This window comes from Theropithecus gelada, chromosome 9 (assembly GCF_003255815.1).
Source record: "Theropithecus gelada isolate Dixy chromosome 9, Tgel_1.0, whole genome shotgun sequence".
NCBI classification, from domain to species: domain Eukaryota; kingdom Metazoa; phylum Chordata; class Mammalia; order Primates; family Cercopithecidae; genus Theropithecus; species Theropithecus gelada.
This window is the reverse complement of record NC_037677.1, coordinates 113556919-113577121: the sequence shown is the minus strand read 5'-3', so window position 1 is coordinate 113577121 and position 20203 is coordinate 113556919. Positions and strand designations below refer to the sequence as shown.

The 20203-nt window shown below is 39.2% G+C and overlaps 1 protein-coding gene across 5 annotated transcripts in view; it reads left to right on the top strand.

Annotated features, from left to right (window-relative positions):
* Positions 1 to 20203, top strand: part of SHTN1 (shootin 1) — a 120563-nt gene that overhangs the window by 16097 nt on the left and 84263 nt on the right. For 3 of the 5 annotated variants that reach the window (XM_025395605.1, XM_025395609.1, XM_025395608.1), the window contains exon 2: positions 10137 to 10189. The exons of 1 other annotated variant lie outside the window; for it this stretch is intronic. In XM_025395605.1, coding sequence (XP_025251390.1) covers positions 10137 to 10189 — 53 coding nt within the window. Of the gene's footprint in view, positions 1 to 10136; positions 10190 to 15397; positions 15713 to 20203 lie in introns of those variants that run through there. One more of the 5 variants, XM_025395606.1, reaches the window with a different exon arrangement.

Genomic DNA, 20203 nt, shown 5'->3' with positions numbered 1-20203 from the left:
AAGGAGATATATTGTTTGTTTTGCAGTATATATAATAGCTAAATGTAATGTAGTATCCCAGATGGGATCCTAGAACAGAAAAGGTCATCAAGTAAAAACTAAGGAAGTCTGAACAAAATAAGGACTTTACTTCATAGCAGTGTATCAATATTGGTCCATTAATTTTAGTAAATGCACTATACTAATGTAAGATATTGCTCTATCTTTGCAGTTTTACTGTAAATCTGAAACAAAAGTGAAGTTTACTAAATATAATAATTCTGCTTACATTCTTATACACATGTATTTTAAGTGCAGCTGTAGGAAACATTCATTTAAAAAATACTTTTTTAAAAAAATCGATATAATAATTATATGGATTTTGGGGGTACAGGAAAAATTCTTGAAAATGGAATTGTGGGATCCAAAAAGTATGTATTTTAAACTTTGTTGTGCTTTCAATTTTATTCTGTAAGACTGTTACACAGCTAAGCTTTGCCTCAAGATGTAGAAGGAAGACACTTTTATTGATTGCATACTGTGCCTGCTTATCATTTTAAACACTAAAACATGAATTCTGGGCTAGGCATGATGGTTGATGCCTATAATCCCATGCGTATAATCCCAGTGCTTTGGAAGGCTGAGGTAGGTGTATTGCTTGAGGCCACGAGTACAACCAGCCTTGGCAACGTAACAAGAACCCCTCCCTACAAAAAATAAAAATAGAAGGTCAGCTGGGCATGGTGGTATGCATCTGTAACTGGAGAGACTGAGGCAAAAGGATTGCTTGAGCCTAGGAGTTTGGGGTTACATTGAGCTGTAATCATGTCACTCCACTCCAGCCTGGGTGACAGAGTGACACCCTGTCTCAAAAATAATAATAAAATAAGTAAATAATATATAAGTAAAATAAAATAAAATATAAAATAAAAAATAAGTAAAAGAAAATATAAAATAATAAAATAAAAATATAAAATAAAATAAGTAAAATAAGCCCACCCATGAATTCTGAAATTTTTCTATGGTACCATGAAGCATACTGCTATATCAAGACCCTTTAGACTTGATTCAATTTCAAATCCTCTGTGGCACAAATTTGCATGTGATTGTGTCTGTGTGTGCGTTATTAGCTTTTTAAATAAATAAGACTTTTTTTTTTAGAAGTTTAGGTTTACAGAAAATTGAGCCAAAAGTACAGAGAATGTTCACATACCTCTTCACCTTTTCCTACTCTCATTTCTACTGTTATTAACATATTGCTTTAATTAATCTACCTTTGTTAGAATTGTTGGGCCAGAATTGATACATTATTATTAACTAAAATCCATAATTTACATTAAGGTTCACTTTTTGTCTTGTACATTCTATGGGTTTGGACAAATAGATGTCACATGTATTCACCATTACAGTACAGAACCACTGCTCTAAAGATGTCATGTGTTCTACCTGTTCAACCCTTCCTTTTTAACTACAAACCCTTGGCTCACTGCAACTCCACCTCCTGGATTCAAGTGATTCTCCTGCCTCAGCCTCCCTAGTAGCTGGGACTATAGGCACATGCCACCTCTCCCGGCTAATTTTTGTTTTTTTAGTAGAGACAGGGTTTTACCATGTTGGCCAGGATGGTCTCGATCTCCTGACCTCGTGATCCACTCGCCTTGGCCTCCCAAAGTGTGGGATTACAGGTGTGAGCCACTGCGTCTAACCTCCCACTGATCTTTTAATTGTCTCCATAGTTTTGCCTTTTGCAGAATGTCATATAATTGGAATCATATGATATGTGTGTAGCCTTTTTAGACTGACCCTTTTCACTTAGCAATATACAGTTAAGTTTTTTTCCTTGTCTTTTTTTGTGGCTTCATAGTTTACTTACCACTTCTTAACACCAACTACTTCTTAACACCGGATACTGTTCCATTGTCTGGATGTACCACAGTTTGTTTATCCATTCACCTATCTTGTTTGTTCCCAAGTTTTAGCAATTAGGAATCAAGTTGTGCAAACATTAATGTGGTGGTAACGTATGGAAGGGAAGTGTTCTGTAGTTCTGTGATTAGATCATAGTTTTATGATTAGCTCTTAGTGACCCCGTGTCCCTAGGATGTGACCTTTACAAGTTCTCAGTTTTGTTTTATTTACCTCTTCGATGAGACAAGAAGGCTAGTGGGGGCTGGCGTTGGGTGTTTGCCTTCCACCAAGTCTGTTAGACTCTGGTAAGATAGTTTCTTTTGAGGACAGACATTGTTTAGAGGAAAAGAATGCTTTGGGCATATTTCATAGAGGCTACCTTATTTTCCTTTTAAAAAAATAGGCCGGGCGTAGTGGCTCACGCCTGTAATCCCAGCACTTTAGGAGGCCAGGGCGGGTGGATCATGAGGTCAGGAATTCAAGACCAGCCTGACCAACATGGTGAAACCCCGTCTCTACTAAAAATGCTGGGCGTGGTGGTGCATGCCTGTAATCCCAGTTACTTAGGAGGCTGACGCAGGAGAATTGCTTGAACCCGGAAGGCAGAAGTTGCAGTGAGCCGAGATTGCACCACACCACTGCACTCCAGCCTGGGTGACAGAGTGAGACTCTGTCTCAAAAAAAAAAAAAAAAAAAAAAAAATATATATATATATATATATATATATATATACACACACACACATACACACACTGGGTTTCGCTATGTTGCCCAGGCCGGCCTCAAACTCCTGAGCTCAAATGATTCTCCTGCCTCGGCCTCCCAAAGTGCTGGATTACAGGTGTGAGCCACTGCACTCTGTCAGTAGTGGCTACTTTTCTGTGCCACCTGCCAGAGTAGTAGGGAAAATTTTCACTTTGAGCATCTAGTAGTGATCCTGGAGGTGAAACTCACAAAAGTTTAGGCCCCTCTAAGGCTGAGTCCCCCTGGCAATTTTAACACTCAAACTTGTCCAAACTGAGCCTCCAGCTATTCTTTAATTACAGTTTAGGGTTTCCAGTACCAGTTACCAGGTACCGGTTCCCAAGGAGGTTTCTGCTTCCGGGCTGCTTCTCTCATAAATTATAATCCTTTCTATCTGCCTTATGTGTCTCTTCCGTTTTGGGGATGGTGGTTTGTCCTGTGGCTTCAATTATCTGATAGATCTTAGGAAGAGTTGTTGATTTTCAATTTGTTCTTACTTTTTGTTGTGAGGACGGAATGAGGATTTACAAGCTCCTTACATGACAGACCAGAAATCAGATTTATATGTGTATTTTAAAGATACTCAGGTTTTTTCCTTTCTTCTTGGTTAATTTGAAGTCATTAATGTAGTTTGCTGAGAGTACTTCTTAAGTATCATTAATTTCTTAACACTGAACTGTGTGTTTTACCATGTAATGAATAAATTTCTGGTTTGCCGTAATTTCTTTTCAGGATATGAAATCTGTGACTTTTGTTTTTTGATCAGATTTTCTATCAGTGTTTTCCATGGCTTTTCGAATGCTTTAATTAACAAGTAAGATACAAATGCCTTCTCTTTCTACTCTGGCTATAAGAGGACGACCCATTGGGATGTGTACAGAAGGGAATAATGTCGTAATTGAACACTATCTTTTGTGATTCATGTCCTCATTCCCCATTAGTAAGAGGTATCTCAAAGCTCCCTGAGTATCAAAGATGCAGACTGAATGGATGAGAATCTACATTAGAAGCTGTCATGAGGTCGTGTTTTCTGGTTACATTTGATGGCTATTTAAACCTTCATTTTTATTAAGTATCTTGATACAATATATGATGTAAGAGACTCTTACCATGGGGAGGAGAGTATGTGCTCTTCTATGATTTGCTCGTGTGAAGACCTAGATCCATTCTTCCTTCCTTCATTTAACACGTTTATCAAATAAGCTATATGTCAGACAGGATCCTAGATATCAGAATCTGGAGAGAGAAAGATGTAGTCTTTAACCAAGGGAATTATTTCTGATCCAGTGCTTTAGTGCATTGCACACAGAAATGCTCAGTAATGTCTTTTTGGATGAATGACTCTGGGAGTCAGTAGATTGGTGCTTCCACTACCATTCTGTATTGTGGGATTTGATTTCTCTATGCATTTGTGTCTCTGTTTGTAAAATGAGGATGTTAATATTTGGATTGTTTTGCCTCACAGATTTATATGAACATATTCAACATGTTGAATTCATTTATTCAGCATAGGCATGGACTCTGGTATTCATATAAGTGTAAGACATATATAGCAGTGAATCGGGTGGGAAGAATGACAGGAAAACAGACCTGTGCACACATAATTTATAATGTTATATGTAGATGCTCTAGTAGAGCTATATGAACAGTGTACTCTGATGATATATTAAGATAAAACTGCTGATTTTGCATGAAGTATATGGGGAAGGCTTCTTAGAAGAAGTAACAGTTGAATTGCATTGAAAAAGAGGAGATAGGAAAGATGGGGTAGGGAAAGCCTTTGCAGGCAGAGGGAAAAACATTTGCAAAGGTACCTAAGAATGAAAGGTATTGGGTTTAGGGAAGCACTGGGACTTTGGGTGTGGCCCTTGAGGTTGAATAGTGAGCAGTAGAGTGGGATTCCAGGCAGTAAGGATACGGTGTTTGGAAGTTTCTAAACATGAAATAACCAGCTTGCTTTGTTAACTAACTGCTATGTAAAGAATGCCCTTGGGATAGAAGGAAGCTAGAACTAGATAGGAGGGTTTTGTCATTATTGAGTGTCTAAGTTAGGGCAGAGATAACAGCTTCAGAGGAAGGGCAGATTGCAGAGATATTTTTTAGAGGTTTGAGCAGTTTGATGATCCTTTGGAGGGAGAAAAAAGTGGGAACTCAAGGGTGATCCTGCAGGTACTATCTTGAGAACTAGGTAGGTAGATGATGACACCAATGACAGAAGACCTTTCATACAGGGAGTAGGGAAGGGAAATTGAGGAGCTCACTTTCTAAAAGTTGAGTTTGAGATGCTTGTAGAGCCTCTTGACAGAGCGGCCCAGAACTGCCGGTAGAACTGGCTGCTATGTTGGAAATGTTCTGTGTCCACTGTCCATTATGGCACTAACTAGCCACATGTGGCTATCGAGCACTTGAAATATAACTTCTGCAACTGAGGAACTGAATTTTACATTTTCTTTAGTTTCAATCAATTAAAATTTAAATAGCTGCTTGTGGCTAATGGCTACCATTTTGGACCACACAGGTCTGGTAAGTATTGGTTGGAAATACTGGTCTGGAAAGAGTGCTAGAGGTAGAGTGATTAGCCTCCGTGGGACTGGGAGGTTTCCTAGGATGCTGAACTTTCAGTGCTAAAACTGACAAAATCCCAGACAAAGCATGATTCTTATTAACCCTAGCTAGAGGTGTTACTGGCTTGTAGTTATGAACTTTAGTTGTCACATTTCTGAAACAACTAAGTCTACTCAGCTGCCTGTTGGGCTGGCTATGTCATGATTTGCAGCTTGGAAAGAAAACTTTTCTTGGCGTCGAGGAGTTAGAAAATAGAAAACCAGCATGATTCTTGAAACACATGCTCTGCCTGCTCTTCTCCTTGTTTTCTCCACCGTCTTCCTTTTTCTTCCATTCTATATTGTTATGTTACAACGTACTTTGGCTGTACATTGGAATTACCTGGGGCTCTCACTTCTAAACGTATATGTGTGTGTGTGTGTGTGTGTATGTATGTATGTGTCTATCTGTGTGTATGTATGTATGTATGTATGTGTCTGTCTGTCTGTCTATCTATCTATCTATTTATTTGGATGCCCAGGATCTACCCCAGAATAGTTAAATCAGAATCTTGAAGCAGCAGGGGCAAGGATTCTATATGATTTAAAAGCCCCCCAGGTGATTTCAGTGTGTAGCCAGGATTGACAAGTACAGATCTCAGAAATGCTTTTACTTCTTTGCCACCTTTCTTTACTGCAACACTTTGTGTGCAGTTGATCTTTAACCCCCTTTCCCCTCCCTTTATTTGGTGGAGGATAGAAGTACCCTGGAAATGTTTCCTGTCTGCCATGCAGGACAAAAGTAAGCCTGAGGCTGAGGGCATTAGGGAATAGCCTAACTTCTTTTGTTGTAAACACAGGATTTGATGTACTTATATCAGTAATAATAACCATGGCTAACATGTTTTGAACAGTTAATATGCCCAAATACTCTTACATATGTTAACTCATTTACTCTTAGTAACAACACCATGAGAGATGTGTAATTATTATTCCTATTTTCCAGAAGAGGAACATGAGAGTCAGAGAGATTCACTGATTTGCCCAAGGTCCTCTAGCCAGTAAGTGCTCAGGCTGTCATTAGGATGCACTTTTTAATTACTGTCCTATATAACCTTATAGTACGGTGAAATATACTGTACCTGTAAATGTGAGAGATGAAGTCTTCTTGAGCTCTCAAGCTGCAGGTACCTTTCATATGCCGAGAATTGGTTAGATTCATCTGTTTTTGTTTTTTTGTTTTTTTGTTTTTTTTTGAGACAGAGTCTTGCTTTGTTACCCAGGTTGGAGAGCAGTGTTATGATCTCGGCTCACTGCAACCTCCGCCTCCTGGGTTCAAGTGATCCTCCCACCTCAAGCCTCCTGAGTAGCTAGGATTACAGGCATGTGCTGCCACACCTGGCTAATTTTTTTTGTATTTTTGGTATAGATGTAGTTTCACCATGTTGTCCGGGCAGGTTGTGAACTCCTGACCTCAAGTGATTCCCCCGACCTTGGCCTCCCAAAGTGTTGGGATTACAGGCATGAGCCACCATACCTGACCAGAGTAATCTCTTTAGCATTGGCGAGTTCAGGATTTGGAGGATGTCTCTGATGGAATCACTTGAGCTGTGCAAGCTCAGTTTTTAAAATTTTCAGACTGCAAGCCAGTTCTGAAACAAGAAGGCAGCTTTCTCTGTGACCCCGTAACATTGCCCAAGAAGAAGCTGAATAATATAGATCACTTCAGTTTTTGCCAGTTTTGCTGAGGTTAGGGTTAGGGGTCCACTATGATACATACGTGTGTGTATGTGCGTGCCTGTCTGTACGTGCTGTTTATGGTAGTGAGCTTGGTTTTATTAGCAAGGGTTGAATTCTTCTCATACTTTCCTTTCTTTTCCTTATACCTTACTTTAAAGTTGTACATAGTCACAAGAAAGCATATTTTCTGTGATTTTCATTAAAATATGATAGTTCAAAGACTCTTAATTAATTCTTTTCACAAATACCCAGTAATTGGGATGCTACAATGTTTCATCTGGGTTCTATTGGCAGTATAATGGAAGAATAGTATTGGTATTTGAAAAAAGACTTCAAAACCATTATCTGATATTTTAAATAGAAAAAATTTCTTAATGTCAATATGAGATCATTGAGGATCATGGTTTTTTATTTCTTTTTTTTTCTTTTTTTTTTTTTTTTTGGAGACAGAGTCTTGCTCTGTTGCCCAGGCTGGAATACAGTGGTGCAATCTTGGCTCACTGCAACCTCTGCCTCCCGGGATCAAGTGATTCTCCTGCCTCAGCCTCCTGAGTAGCTGGGATTACAGGTGCGCACTATCATGCCCAGATAATTTTTTTTGTATTTTCAGTAGAGACGGGGTTTCACCATGTTGGTCAGGCTGGTCTCGAACTCCTGACCTGATGATCTGCCCGCCTCAGCCTCCCAAAGTGCTGGCATTACAGGCATGAGCCACTGCACCTGGCTGAGATCATGGTTTTATAAACCTTTATTGTTCATTCTCTATGTCTGTAAAGCAGTTTACCAATAATAGAACATTAAATCAATTTTGGTTTTCAACTTCATCTACAGATACTTTTAAATGTCAAGTAACCTAAAATCAAAGTCTCTTAATAGAATACTTATATATCTATTTTTTGAAACAATTTAAGATATAGTAATAAGATATGGGATCATGGCCATAGACCACCCAGTGGTGGTGTAAGTGAATATTTTTAGAAGTTATTAGTTAGTTCTTGTTTCTTTCTGTTAAAAAGGTAAGGACATGTTTCATTGGTTTTTCACCTCCAAAGACAATTTAGTTTATACTTAGCTCTTGGGGTATGTGTGGCAGGGCTGACGAAGAGCTGGTGTTCAGAGGGCTTCATTCTAGGTCAGTCAAATCTTTTTCTGTTGAAAATGTTTTGTTTTGTTTTTTGAGATACAGTCTTGCTCTGTTGCCCACGTTGGAGTGTGCAGTGGTACGTTCTTGGCTCACTGCAACCTCTGCTTCCCAGGTTTACATGATTCTCCTGCCTCAGCCTCCCAAGTATCTGGGACTACAGGCAAGTGCTACCACGCCCGGCTAATTTTTGTACTTTTAGTAGAGGCAAGATTTTGCCATGTTATCTAGGCTAGTCTTGAACTCCTGACCTCAAGTGATCTGCCCACCTTGGCCTCCCCAAGTGTTGGGATTACAGGCGTGAGCCACCACGCCCAGACTGTAAATGTAATTATTTTCAGAAGAACTATATCTTTACATGTACACATTCACCTATTTTATGGACTAATTTTCAAAGATTCTTTTGGGATGTGGCTTTAATAAAATTATCCATTAATTCTTGTTTAAGTGGTCCTGGTATACTAATAAAACTTCTGGACATTGGTGGTATAATGTCATAAATATTCATCAATTTGAATTTGGATTTTAGGACTTTGGTGCCACCATCACAGTAGCCATTCTGAACCCTTTCGATCACCAGAGGAGAAAACAAGGCATGTGCTTTACCATGTTAAACATCTGTTTCTGGGGTGTTCTTTGCCCTAGTGGTTACAATTGTACATTTCTGGAATTAAGGACCAGATTATCTGCGATTTTCTTGCAGCCACTGGTTTCAGATTTTTTATTTCTGTTTCTAGATTAGTCACAGAAATAGGAAGCTCTGTTTTTTTTTTTTTTTTTTTTTTTTTTTCTTAAAAGAAGAACTGAGGGGTTTTTTTTGGTAGATAAATCCATAAAGACAAAAGTTCAAATTGTGACCAGCCTGGGCAAAATAGCAAGACCCCGTCTCTACAAGAAATTTAAAAATTTAGCTGGGCATGGTAGCATGTGCCTGTAGTTCCAGCTGCTCAAGAGGCTGAAGTGGGAGGATTGTTTTGAGCCCGGGAGTTCGAAACTGCAGTGAGCTATGATGGTGCCACCGCACTCCAGCCTAAGTGACAGAATAAGACCCTGTCTCTTAAAAAAAGAAAATCAACCTGATGATTCACTGACTTTCTCGTGCCAGTCAAGGTGCCGGCCCTGGGGTGAGCCACAGTTTTAGACTTACTTCAGATGTTCTGCTCTGTCATTGATCTTAGGCCATTCTTTTTCTTCTCACTTAATGTGTTCAAAACTTTATATTCTCAACTGTAGGGATACCTAAAAATGGTGCTTTGATTAAAGATGAATGTGGGGATTTAGGGTTTTTTTTTTTGGTCAATAAAATATTTTAAGTACACAACTGTGCCCCCTACGTAGTGGATACTATTTCCAAACAGTTTAACATATCTTCCCCATTTAGTGAAAGGAGTCTGAATTTCTGGTCGTGACTGACAATCTTATCTGAAAATAGTTCTTAGCTGGATCCTTCATAAATTTTTTGCTTGTGAATAAAGCAGACGTGTGACATTGAGTCGAGTGTGCAAACCTACTCTACTTTCTACAGGCGGATTTTCTAAATAAACCTCTGATTATAGTACCACGGACTAACAGTGCTAGGAGGAACTTCAGGGAACACCTGCCCGAATGCTTTCACAGGACCAAGTGCTGAACATCAGAAAGGAGAAATCGCTTGTCATATGTCACCTCTCCTGGCTCGTGGGTGTTCCTAATGACCTAGGGAGAACTACCTGGCTCGTGGGTGTTCCTAATGACCTAGGGAGAACTGAAATTTAATTTGGTGGGCTCACGTCTGCTTTTTCTTCCTTACTGTTAAAAGCAGGAGGCCAGCCAGGTTTGGTGGCTCATGCCTGTAATCACACGTTGTGAGGCCAAGGCAGGAGGATCGCTTGAGCCCAGGAGTTTTGAGACCAGGCTGAGCAACATAGTGAGACCCTGTCGCTACAGAATAAAAAAATAAAAGCAGAAGCCCCTTTTCTGCTGCCTCTTCTCCACCCTACCTCAACCTAGTAAGAAGACAATGGGGGTTAGGTGGATTCCCCAGGTTTCCCTGCAGTAAACTTTTGACAGTGTTGTAATGTTGCTTTCCTTTTTTCTTTTAGCAATAGGCGAATATGAAGACCTTAGAGCAGAGAACCAGAAAACAAAGGAGAAGGTTTGTACTTTACCCTTTTTTCCCCCCTTTCTTACATGTGTAAAAGCCTAGGCGGCATAGTGCATTGTTCAGTCACCAATTTCAGTTAAATGTGAATGAGGGTTGTTTTTTTTTTCTTTTCTTCCCTTTTCTCTTGCATGTGTGGTTCAAGCTAATACCAACTCCAGGCTCCAGATGGTAAAGAATAGCAGGCATGCCACAGTGGGTGCAGCTCTGGGAGATTAACTACATGGCTAAATGTGCAGCAAGGCACCAGGCCAAGCAACTCAAGTCCCTAGGAATCGTACTTTTCCCCTAACAGTCAGATTTGGGATTCTGTCAGTGGAATTGAACGCTTGATACATGTACTTTGGGACCTAGACACATTGGATCCTGGAGAAAACTCTTTGTAATTAGTCATTGGTGTTTTGCCCCAATACCTCCATAAATCTTTGTATGTCTGCTTCTTCTATTTATATGAATAATACACCGGAAGTTGAGAAGCATCCACTGTGAAGGTGGGGAAGTCTGGTAAATATTTTCAGGGGCTCTGTCAGTTTTGTTTTAACTGTTAAATAATTGAATTCTACTTACCTTACAAAATGTATCCTTCTTATCACTGAAAATATCTTAAGGTTTGTGAATGCTTGCTAATATATATAGCTAATAAAAAATACATATATATATGGTTTTTTTCTTATAAATTTAGGGAGTGGACAAATGGAGGAACAGGCTAAGGTCAGAAACGTAGAGGGACTGAATAGCAAATGAAAAATAGAGAGGAAGCCAACTGCCTATTTTTGGTTTTAGATGCAAACAAAATTTACTTTAAAAAATTACTTTGTTGGGTAGGCCAAATATTTCAGAACATACTATCCCTGGTCGAAAATTAGTAAAACAGGTCCTTAGTCAATATTAAGGAAGAAGATAGCCATCACTGCCATAAATTGTGAAACCTCAATTTTAAAATTTCAGAGTAAGAGCTATAATAAAAACTGGCAGCAAGTTAAATACTTGTAAAACGTATGAGATATTTGGGATCCCTTATTGGGCTCTGTAGAATTATATTTAACTTTTTCACTATTAATTTGCCACCTATATAGCTGTAGTATGGTTGGTGATACTAATGGTAAGTACTCTAGTTCAAAGCAGATTATAATGGATTTTTAGATCATTATTTTTCGCCTGGTTTTAAGGCTCCTTTGCTCATTTGTAAATAAATCCTTGGTGTTCTGTGAAATCCTAAGTTTCTTCTCTTGCCTTCATCAGGTCATTCAGGGAATAGTAGGTGGAGGTGATAAAAACATCCATGTTAGAAGGGGCTGGTGCATACATACATGATATGGTAAGAAGCACTTTGGGAGGCTAAGGTGGGAGGATCACTTGAGACCAGGAATTCAAGACCAGCCTGGGCAACATAGTGAGACCCCCATCTTTACAAAAAAGTTAAAAAATTAATCAGGCATGGTGGCATGCACCTGTAGTCCCAGCTACTTGGGAGATTGAGGCAGGAGGATCCCTTGAGACCTAAAGGTTGAAGCTGCAGTGAGCCGTGATTGTATCACTGTGTTCCAGCCTGGGCAACAGAGTGAGATCTTGTCTCAAAACACACACACACACAAACACACACACAGCAGCAGCAGCAGAGTGAGATCTTGTCTCAAAACACATACACACACACACACACACACATACAGAGCAGCAGAGTGAGATCTTGTCTCAAAACACACACACACACACACACACATAAGAAAGTCGCTGAAAATAGTAGTTTGGCAAGATTTCTAATTCCAGCCCTGTAACCATGCAAAATCACAACTGTCCTGAGGACATAAACAGGTAAGGAGGTTGTTCTTAGATCCTGGGCTCCTGATGCCCCCAAATTCCAAAGTAAACCTAGTTGGTAATGCTTAGGCTGGATACTTGAGCATCTTGCTCTAAGATACTCAGCTGTTTTCCAGCTCTAGGAGAACAAAGAGGCTGAGATGATACCAGTCATTGAGTCTCTTTCATAGCTGCTCCTGACCCACGGGAAGAACAAAGCAAGTTGGAGGGGTTAATCCAGAAGCACTCTTTGACTTAACCTAGAAGGTAAGAGGAGGGAAAGCAAACAGGTGTCTTCATAAAATAGAGAAAGAAGGATGATAGAAGCAAATGAATAATGTAAGAGGAAGAAGATTAAATTTTTTATTTATTCTTCTTTAATCCTTGCTTACATGTAGACCTAGCAGTGCCCTAAAAATACATAGTAGGTGCTCTGTAAACATCTATTGTTGGTAGAGATGATGGTTGTTTAACTGACAGCCACTTTCTGCGGTGAGGTTTTAAGTGAATCATCCGTTATGCAAGTGGAATTGTAGGTAAAATGCATTTGGTAAAAGGAGGATTATAAATTACCTCAGCCCATTAACTGTTTACATGTTTCTCTGCATAGAGTATGGCCTAATACTTTCATGACATCTGTAGGCATTATTGACCTGCTTCTGTTGTAATTCTTTAAAAATAACTATTAACAGCAATGGGAAGAAAAGAAATGAAAGCAATATGGAATGCTGTGTGGTTGGGTAAAACAAAGTAGAGTGGTTTTAAGTTCACTGCACTCTGTTTATCTTCTGTTAAAAGACTAGCTTGCTTATTACTGCAGATTTTTCCTCAAAAAGGGGGGGCTGTATTACAAAGGAGGGAAGCATATAATAAAAGCCTTTTATAGAGTGTAGAATGAGTAAAAGCAGTTTTAGTTCCGGAGGTGGTAAATGGAGAACAGCATTTTCTCTGGGAAAGCACTCTCTTGTGCCTGGCTGGGTGAGCTTTGTCCAGTTGACATCAGCAAATACATATGGCCGTCCTTTCATTCGTGGCCCCAAACCAGAGTGCAGTTAAATTGTTCAGGGACAGCAAATTAAAGTAAGACTCCTTTTGCCATGGTTAATTCGATGTCGGGAAATTTAGAATGAACAGAGGAAGCCAAAAAAAAAAAAAAATTGCAAGGTATTTTTCCCTTCCACATGTCTACTATCTTTGTCACCAGGCCATGAACCTTATCAATGGGAGGAGGTGGTGGATGTGATTCCTTTAGTAAGATCTTTTCCTGCTCTGTTTGGAGTCTCTTGTGTTGGGACAAGTGGTCTGACATGGTGCTCTTCAGGGAAAGCAGTTGTTTAGAGGCTGCATGGAGTAAGAAGCGGCTATAGGACATCCATGCTCTCTCATAATCCCTGTCTCATGCTCCAAACAGCAGTGTGTCCGCTCCATTTCACAGAGGAGAGAACAGTACCGCAGGGCTTGAGTGAGTTTCCCAGTGTTACACAGATAATGGCAGAGTCTAGATTCAAACATGGGTCTTCTGAACAAGATGTTCTTTTAGAAGCAGGTGAACAGTGGGAGCTTATTGACTCTTCTTCCACAAAGGTCCTAACTTTATTCTAATTCTGTATTGTTAGTGCATGAGTTTTCCACAGCAAATTATCAGACTTGATCCTTTTCTGGGTCATTTGTCTTTACCAACTATTGGTTTGTGTTGAAAAACTGAAAGTTGAATATAAATACCAAGTCGATCTTATGTCAAAACATTCACATATGTGTGTATATATGTATATGTGTACTTGTATATATACATATACATTCTGGCATAATGCATCCCAAGGATAAAAGCAGGAAATTTGGGATAGGGGGAATGGACCAGTGTTTTAATGGATCTTTTCTCTTTTTTTGCAGTTCTTCCATTTTAGGGAAACTGCTGACTCTTTTATGTTTTTTATCAGTGACTTTGAGGATGGAGTCAATCTGACTTTATAAGGAAAGCTCTTTTGAAGGGAAAACTTTTTATTGAATGCCTTCTGAGTACTGGGTTATAAAGAAAAATATATGAAGGTCCTACTCTTGAGTAAAACCACTCTAATGGGGACCCCAAGTAAGTTGACAAATAACCACTATCAATTATGCTGCTCTGAGTGATTGCCTAGAGCATGGCTGGGCAATGGACAAAGAACAAAAAGACAAGGTTCCTACTCTTTTCCATGTGATAAACTTTTACTAGTCTTTAATGCTTGGCTTAATAAATGTCACTTAGGTTTTTCAAAGTCTTCTCTGTCTCACAAGCAGAATTTATTGCCTTTTTGATAATAAGACATCTGCATATTTCTTTATGTATGTATCACATTTGTCAAGCAAAATTTATTATTATCAAAATATTGGAGTATAAGCAAATGGTGTGGGTTGCCTTAAAATGTAAACACAATGAATTTTTTTTTAACATCAAGATAAATGGGGATTATGGCAATAGTGCTACTAGCTACTTTCCATTATTTTTTGCCCATTTTCTAAATGGACTTAGCAGGATGTGAAAAAGTAAGAGCCTATCATACTGAGGTGAACAACTCTTTAAATTTATATTTTTGGGGTATGGAAAAATAGATGACTATATATTTTGCAGTCAACCAAATAAAATGGTTTACTTTGCTTGTGTAGCAATCACCATATTCAAATGTTAGTCATGCCTCCACAATTGAAGGGCATTCTCTTATGACTCACTCAGGATCTTTGTCATAATCGTTTGGGTTTTTTTCCTATATGGGGGAAAAGCGTCATTGAGCTTTGAATGGAATAGCTTTCACGTTTCTCAGAGTGGTGGGGGTGGGGCTGTGTGTGGAGAGTGCATAAAAAGAAGGAAATCTGTATAATAGAAGAATGTCTGCCTTTAAATAGTAAGTATTTATGTTTAGTATTATGTTCTGAGATCAAGTTTTGAAATGCATAAATGTTTAAGTGGCTGATTAGAAGTCGTTTGGGTGAGCTACTGTAACAGTGCATCAGGCGGTTCTGTCAGCTTGCCAGGAACAATGAATGAAAAGAGAATGAGACAGACACTTTCCAAGACTTACGTTTCAAGAAGCAGGATATATGATACTGTTTGCATCTTGGCTCAGTTGTCTATTGTTGAAATTTCTTCCTCTTGTGTAATAGTCAGAGATGAAGGTCCCAAAGTATTTTATTAAAAAAAAAAAATAAAGAAGCCACTTTAAAGAGCAAGATATGCATCCATTATGCTAACTGTTCATGCATAATACATCCACATACATGCAGTTTCTTTGAGACAGAGTGGCAAGTGGTTGTGCCAGAGAAAAAGTAATTACTTAGCAGTTTGAAAGTGAAAATGAGTCTCTTATTAACAGCAATCTATCTAGAAACAAAGAGCAAGGATCTCTGTTCTGATGACATGTGTTTCCATCTAACACACAATACCTAGAATTTGGAGAATGCTGCAAGACAGCTTTGAGGGCAGCTACCACTTCTTTTTTGCCTGTGAAAATTGGAGGGAAAGAACTTTGAATTGGAAGAAAGAAGAACACCAAAAGAGAAAGAGAGTGAAAGGAATTCCATCCTAGTGGGAATGATTTAATGTGTCGTATTCTTCACGGATAAGAGTGTAGAAATCCAGAAAGCACAGTGCTAGCCAGACTTACACAGGTGGAGCAGTAGAATCGTTGATTACTATTAAAAATGAATTGATGGTCCTTTCACTGTATGCCGAGGACTCTCAAACAGGTAAACAGGTACATTACACACAGTTCTGATGCTGGGCATGTTTACATCTTTAACTGTTGTAACTGGACATTAATGAACTTCAAGAAAAATGGTGTAGCGTTAAACTTCAGATTTAGTGGCGTTGTAGCCTCTGCTGTATGTTCCTTAGGAAATGGGTACATATTTTGTTCAGTTCTGGTTTGGCAGTACTTCTCACATTATATCGGGCGTCCTTATGAATTGCTTACTTCATTTGTTGATCTTTCGTGGTAGATCATAAGTTTTTGTGAGAACACATTGTCTATTGTGTTCATGTATTGTGCCCAGTGTTTGACATGGTGGCTGGGCTGTGTGAGGCTGTATAAATTTGTTCAGTTCTCAGAGGAAGGAAATAATGACATTCAATGATTATAGTAGATACTTGCTTAAAAGTCTGATTCAGTCAACTGTAATGTACTTGCCTACGTATAGCTTGTCCCCTATCTTTGTATTGTGCATATGCAGTGCATATATGCACTTCTTGGGCCCCGAACTGCCCTATGTATAGGCTAGCAACCCTCTGATGCATTTGTGCACCAAGAAGACAAGCATGAATATTTATGTTAGTGGAAGTTAGATACAATTCAGAATGCTGAGGTTTTTCTTGCGTAACATACACGTACAACAGAATATAAAGATGTCTTGGTGTCCATATCAGTTATCTGTACTTCTGCTGAGCCCTTTGAAGCAGACATTTTCATGTTGATGGTAGTTGGATGAATATGTGAGAGGGGGATGAATAACTGAGCTGCCCATTTTGGGGAGTGGGTGGTGCAAGGAAGACACTAATTCACACTGGAAAGGCTATTTCTCTGCAAATCAGTCTGCCAATCCTCAGAAATCCTGGTTTAGTTTCAGAAGCCAGGTATCTGCCTGGATGAGGTTCAAGGAAGAGATCTGGAAAATAGCCAGGGCTTCTAATATTAAGGGCTTTCAAAACCAGCAAGGCCAACCTCCGGTCAATTCATCCCTTCATAAAGAGCCAAATAGAGACTCTAGAGTAGATGTAATGTTATCCAGCTTGCTTACATGAGCCAGCAGTTGTGCCACTGGGTTCTACCCCAGCCTTGAGCTACAGAGAATCGTTGGGCATCATAATTAAGTGATGTAGGCCCAAGAACATCTGTTGCTATTGCAAAGTCTTCATGAGCAATTCTCACACAAAAAGAAGCAGTTTTTACAAATGGTGCAGCTGCGTGAGCAGGGTAGAGGAAGGGGTGGGATGGGTGAGGGGCTTCTGTGTGGTGTAAAGATGAAACATTCTTCCAAAAAGGCCCGTAATCCTGGCTGACTTCCCTCTGTTGGTAGAATGAGAGAAAATTTGCAAGTTTCTTTTCTGGGCTCACCTAAAAAGATGAAATAAGTGGGTGTTTGGATTTCTGCTTTTAGTAAATGCGTACATCCTCCATATTTTGCTCAGTTCTGGTTCAGAATAAGTAAGCTGCATTTGCAGCATGTGTAGACTCTCCCCACCCCCAACTCACACCCCTTTCAGCATAACAGATGGTAAATTCTGTGGCTGCCAGTTCTAGCATAATGTGGTTGCAGAAAATAGAAAGCAAAGCAACATGAAGACCCCTGATAGAACACAGCTGGGGATGGGAGACAGCTTGTGAATCTGCTGATGATAACCATAGGATTAGTGTGAACACATATAGCTGGACTGTAGAAATGGGCTACCTGCATGTTGGAATAAAACTGATGTTGAGACCTGTTATTAACCTGAGCTTGTCTCCCTGGGCCTTCATAGCAGAGAGCATGGACCTAATGTTTTTCTTCTGGGCAACTAGTACAAGCCTACCTAAAATTGTCATGCATCACATTAGTGGTTGTGTATGATGTCAACTGGTGACCTTTTTCAGATTTGACTAGATAGAGCACCATTCCTGTTTAATGCTTTTGTCATTCAAAGTCTCACTAAAAACTCTGGCTCTTTGAAGCAAGAGTTGAATAAACCTCTAATTCCTTTAGGTAGAGCTTTGAGAGCTACATAGAGGGAACCAAGTGACATTAAGTCAGGAGCAACACTCCCAAGTACCAGATTTTAAATGAAGACAGTTTTTTACAAGACATCTCACATTTTTCAGATATGCCAGATTAAGAAATATTAAATTAATTTGAAAGTAAAGCACCAGATATATTTCACTTGGCAATCATGACTCAGGAGTTTGAGCCTAGTTGGAAACTAGGTTTCTTTTTGTGCCTTATGTTATACTGTGCATTGTTGGAGGAAGGTAGACAGACTGGTAGGGGTGGTGGGGAAGTCCAGAACAAACAGAAGCCCATTCTAGAAAATGACAGGAACATTCCTGAAACCACTGGCCAGAGGTCTCCTATCATTAAGGGTTACGATGTCTAATGTAGTCCCCTTGGGTTGAGGAAGGAGCTAAGAAAAGCCTATATGCGAATTTAGAACTCTACTATTTAGAATTTTAAACACCAAAAAGTCATAAATGTTGTTGGTTTAAGCTGGAACTACAGACTGTGTTAGAATTATTATTATTTTTTACAGAGGATGGGATTGCCACAGGAAAACCTTAGTCAAAGAAATGCCTTCTCCTTTAGGAAATAAGTTAGGTCTGACCTAACTCATTTTGACTGGGTGGGGGATCCTGAGTCAGGATTTAGTAACCAGATTTGCTAATTTAACACTGTGTACTTGCTTCATGTTCTCTTGCCAGAATACATTTACCCATATGAGCAGGGACAGTATGACATTTCAGTGGTTCTTTAGCGACTAAAGGGGAAAACTGAACTGCAAGCTTCTTTCTTTGTTATTTTTAAAATATTTTGAAAGGACAGAAAAGGGCAGAGGGTAGTATAACAAATACCCATTGCACAGAACTGTTCTCTTGAAATTCAGAAACAAGGAATGCAGCAGATACAACTGAAAGTTCTCATCATTTCTCATCCCATTCCCCTCCCAGTCTCCTAAGAGACAACTACTGTCATAAATGTTATATATTTCTTCTCATTTCATATATTCTTTGTTTTTTGAGACAGAGTCTCTCTCTATTGCCCAGACTGGAGTGCAGTGGCACGATCTTGGCTCACTGCAAGCTCCACCTCCCAGGTTCACGCTATTCTCCTGCCTCAGCTTCCTGAGTAGTTGGGACTACAGGCGCCCGCCACCACGCCCGGCTAATTTTTTGTATTTTTATTAGAGACGGGGTTTCACTGTGTTAGCCAGGATGGTCTCGATCTCCTGACCTCGTGATCTGCCCACCTCGGCCTCCCAAAGTGCTGGGATTATAGGCATGAGCCACTGTACCGGGCCTCATTTCATATTTTTATATATACTAGATGTATCATAAAACATATGTAAATATATGAGATGCTTTTGTGCATGTAAGATATTATTTGATATATCTGATATATCTTCTGCAACTCATTCAAAATGATTTTGTTGTTGTTGTTGTTTTTGGTTTTTTTTAGACAAAGTCTCGCTCTGTCATTAGGCTGGAGTGCAGTGTTGTGATCTTGGCTCACTGCCACCTCTGCCTCGTGGGTTCAAGCGATTCTCCTGCCTCAGCCTCCCGAGTAGCTGGGACTACAGGCATGTGCCACCATGCCCAGCTAATTTTTGTATTTTTAGTAGGTATGGGGTTTCACCATGTTGGCAAAGATGGTCTTGATATCTCGACCTCATGATTGCCTGCCTCGGCCTCCCAAAGTGCTGGGATTACAGGCTTGAGCCACAGCGCCCAGCCAACATGATGGTTTTTAACATTTGTGTTGATACATACGGCTTTATTCATTCATTTTCACTGCTCTGTGGTGTAGTATATGAACATACCATGATGTATTATTATTAAAAATGTGGAACATTTTTTTATATGTTATATATTACTAGAGATTCTCTGGGTATATACACCAAGAAGTAGAATTGCTGAGTCATAGGAAGTATGTATTCAATTTTGATAGAAGTTTATTTCCAAAGTAATTATACCAATTGACACATCCATCAGTGGTCTGTGAGAGTTCCTGTCTCCCGGTATCAGATTGTTTTCAGTTTTTGCCAGTCCAATAGGTGAGAATATCTCACTGTTTTAATCTGGATTTTTCACATTATCTGACATCATAATTTTTTAGCTGTTGAAAATTGGAATTAAGAACATCCAAAGGGATGAAATTCCAATATATTTATCTGGCAGGTTAGCAATCAAATATAATTTAAAATTGTGCTTTATTCATAAGGCACTCTTAGGGAATAAGGTATTCCCAAGATATTACATTTTAAATTACTACTCTAATAGCTAGGAATTACTTTTTAATGTTTTAGCTACTTGTGGTGAATATCTTGTTATATATCCCTGTTTTATGAAATTCAAGATATACTGAATTCAGTCCTTATAATAATAAACATTAGGTTTTTTAAAAGAATTCATTAATGCCTCCAGGGCCTATCAATACGGGAGATACTTGTTTCTATACCAGGTACCCTAAAAGGTCCTTATGCTCTAATGGTTATTT